Here is a 2931-nt window from a genome sequence, read left to right as displayed (position 1 = left end):
CTCAAGGGTATTCCCGAGGGTAAATCTTCGAGTGGTAGTACATAGATATTGATCGGGTCATGCGTCTGGTTTGAAACATTTCTGGATCATAGTAGTCTGCGATGTCTGGCTCGCTCGTTGGAGAGGGGTCTCGCCTGCGTGTAGGAGCCTGCTTTGGTGATAAGTACTGTTCGGATGGTGGTGCACTGAATGTCGGGCGAAAAGCGGGTGCATCTAATCTCATTGTACTAGTCGTAGGTGCGTCTAATCTCATGGTGTTCTGTGCTACGACATCTGAACCGTGGGAGATTGACCTGCTTACTGTAGGGACATCGTCCTCTGCATTTTGCATGCAGTTTCCAAGGCCCATGCCATCCATGTCTCTCTGTATATGTTCTTTCACCTTATTGTGTGTAGGAGCTATGATAGAAAGACTAGGTGAAGGTGTATGCGTAGGAGTCTTACTCACAGAAGGTCCTTCTCCAAAGAGCTTAAAAACCAAGTCCTCAATAGCAAATCTCATGGTAGATCCAACTTTCATTCCATGGTCCTTCTTAAAGTGATCAATGTGATACGAGTAGAGGTAGGAACTGTTGATGCAGATTCTGACTCTGTCACAACTGCGGTAGTAGTAGTGGGAAGCACAGAAGGCACTGCTGAAACTGGAACCCACTGCTTCTTTGGCTCCACAAACGTCACCTTGCCCTTATCCTTATCAGTCCTAGTAATAGGGGGCCGAACAGGGGGGTGCACAACAACTGTAGGAGGAGGAGGAGGAACCGTAGTGCACTGATCATAAGAATGCCCCAAGTGTTTACAAGAGAAGCAAAAAATTGGCCGCTTCTCATAGATAACTGTCTGCCAGAAGCCACGGTTATCAGCGCGCTCAATCCAAACCCTGTCGGGCAACTTATGCCCTAAATTCACCTCAATGCACACCCTTGCCTCACTAGGTCGTCTCAAGTCGGTGGTGGCCTCATCAATTCTCAAGGGCATTCCTATTGCCCTAGATAAGGCGAAAAGGAAACCCTTCGCACGTAAATGTACTGGAAGCAGAGGGAACGATACCCATACGGGAACTATCGGAGTCTCTTGCTCAGGTGTAAAGTCACATGTCCACTTAAGGACTCTCATTGGACAACTGTCAATATACCATGAAGGTTTAAGAAAAAGCCTGCTGTAATCCTCCTCATGTGTAAGGTGTATAAGAATGTGTGTTGCGTCAATCAGTCCCACCTCGAAACAACCATGGAACCCAAACTTAGAAAAATTCTCACGTACCTTCTTCATGGTTGGCTTGCGATGTGGAAATTTCCCCACAAGTGTATACTTGTAAGGATCAGCAAGTGTAGCCTCCTCGGACTCAGTCAAAATCACTGCCGGCTCACCCATATGTATAAAGGGTTCTTTAGCAGCAAACCCAGCAGTGGAAGAGTCATCTATACCCTGTATAACCGATGTAAACGACTTCCGTGAACTTCGCTCAGCTTGAGATAGGCTTGGACGGCCAGAAACTGCAGTAGCATAGGTCTTTCGTCCCTGATTGAGCACTGTCTGGGCCTCATGTGGAAAAACCGATGACAAAAATGGATTTAGATTAACTGGACGAATATTTTGGACAAAAATTGCCGGATGGTCACCGGAATGCCGCCGGTCGGCCGCTAGCGGCTCCGTTTTTCGGCCAAAATCAACCGGAGGTAGAATTTTATGATTTTCAACAGTCTTGTGCAGAATTTCATGCTGAATAACGCGGTCAGGCGCATTTCCCGAGGTGAGAACCGTAGAGGCCGAAAATCGCAATATTTCGACAAACTGCCCGTTTACGTTTGGTACCGTAACAGGAGCGTCCAACCTCCGATTGTCATGATTTTTTGACCGAAGGTTTACCATTTCATGGGCATTCTGAATATGTGGCGCGTGTCTCTGTTGGAGCTTCGTACGAGAATTAATTTCAAAATCAGTTTCGGGCTGCACTTTTTCCAAAGTTTCAATTCCGACGAAATTGGACGTCGAGGACACCACCCCAGAGGTTTTTGGGCCTTCTGAGTTCATTGGTGGTGGTCCCATATCCAAATTATGATCAGAAGTGTGTGTTTCGATGACATTGGGATTCGTGCCATGATTTTTCAAACTTAGATATATTGACTTGGGGGTTGAATTTGATATTGGTGTTATAGGAGATGTTTGGGTGGTTGTTGGTGATGATTTTCCACCACTTGGAGTGGTGCAATCTGGTGGTTTCGGTGGTGGATCAGGTTTGTTGGAGTTTTGGAGGTTTTCTCCCATTCTAGAGAGAAGGGAGAGCGTTTTGGCTAGAGAGAGAAAGTGCGGTTTAGGGTTTGGTTTTGGTTTTGATTTTGGTTTTAGGTTTAGGGTTTGGGGTTTGGGGTTTGGGATTTAGGGATTTCGGCCCTTCTGGAGTCATTGGTGATGGTCCCAGACCCTGATTCAATGCGTAGATTAGAGTTTCGACAACATTGGGATTCGTGCCATCAACATTTTCATATAAATCTGATTCTACTGCTTCCAAAACCATTGTAGCGTGAAGTGTTGGAAGATTTTGGGTTGTTTACAAATATTTGAAGATGAAATGCAATCACACTAAACAAGACACGAACAAAAACTAATGAAAGGTACTCAAGGGTATTCCCGAGGGTAAATCTTCGGGTGGTAGTACATAGACATTGATCGAGTCATGCGTCTGGTTTGAAACATTTCCGGATCATAGTAGTCTGCGATGTCTGGCTCACTCGTTGGAGAGGGGTCTCGCCTGCGTGTAGGAGCCTGCTTTGGTGATAAGAACTGTTCAGATTGTGGTGCACTGAATGTCGGGTGAAAAGCGGGTGCATCTGATCTCATTGTACTAGTCGTAGGTGTGTCTAATCTCATGGCGTTCTGTGCTACGACATCTGAATCGTGGGAGATTGACCTGCTTGCTGTAGGGACATCGTC

At 46.2% G+C, this 2931-nt stretch overlaps 2 protein-coding genes across 2 annotated transcripts in view; one reads left to right on the top strand and one right to left on the bottom strand.

Moving 5' to 3' along the window:
• Window positions 1–516: 516 nt before the first annotated feature.
• The window catches only part of LOC111373264, a 4410-nt gene continuing 1995 nt past the window's right edge, over window positions 517–2931 (bottom strand). The window contains exon 2 of the mRNA XM_022995771.1: window positions 517–757. Coding sequence (XP_022851539.1) covers window positions 517–757 — 241 coding nt within the window. The remainder of the gene's footprint in view (window positions 758–2931) is intronic.
• LOC111373262 overlaps window positions 2616–2931 on the top strand; it is a 13005-nt gene continuing 12689 nt past the window's right edge. The window contains exon 1 of the mRNA XM_022995769.1: window positions 2616–2683. The gene's annotated coding sequence lies outside the window, so the exon portion shown is untranslated. The remainder of the gene's footprint in view (window positions 2684–2931) is intronic.

The sequence above is a fragment of the Olea europaea genome, unplaced genomic scaffold, assembly GCF_002742605.1.
Source record: "Olea europaea var. sylvestris unplaced genomic scaffold, O_europaea_v1 scaffold1098, whole genome shotgun sequence".
NCBI lineage: Eukaryota > Viridiplantae > Streptophyta > Magnoliopsida > Lamiales > Oleaceae > Olea > Olea europaea.
The sequence above is the reverse complement of the archived record's forward strand: the minus strand, read 5'-3'. Positions and strand labels throughout refer to the sequence as shown.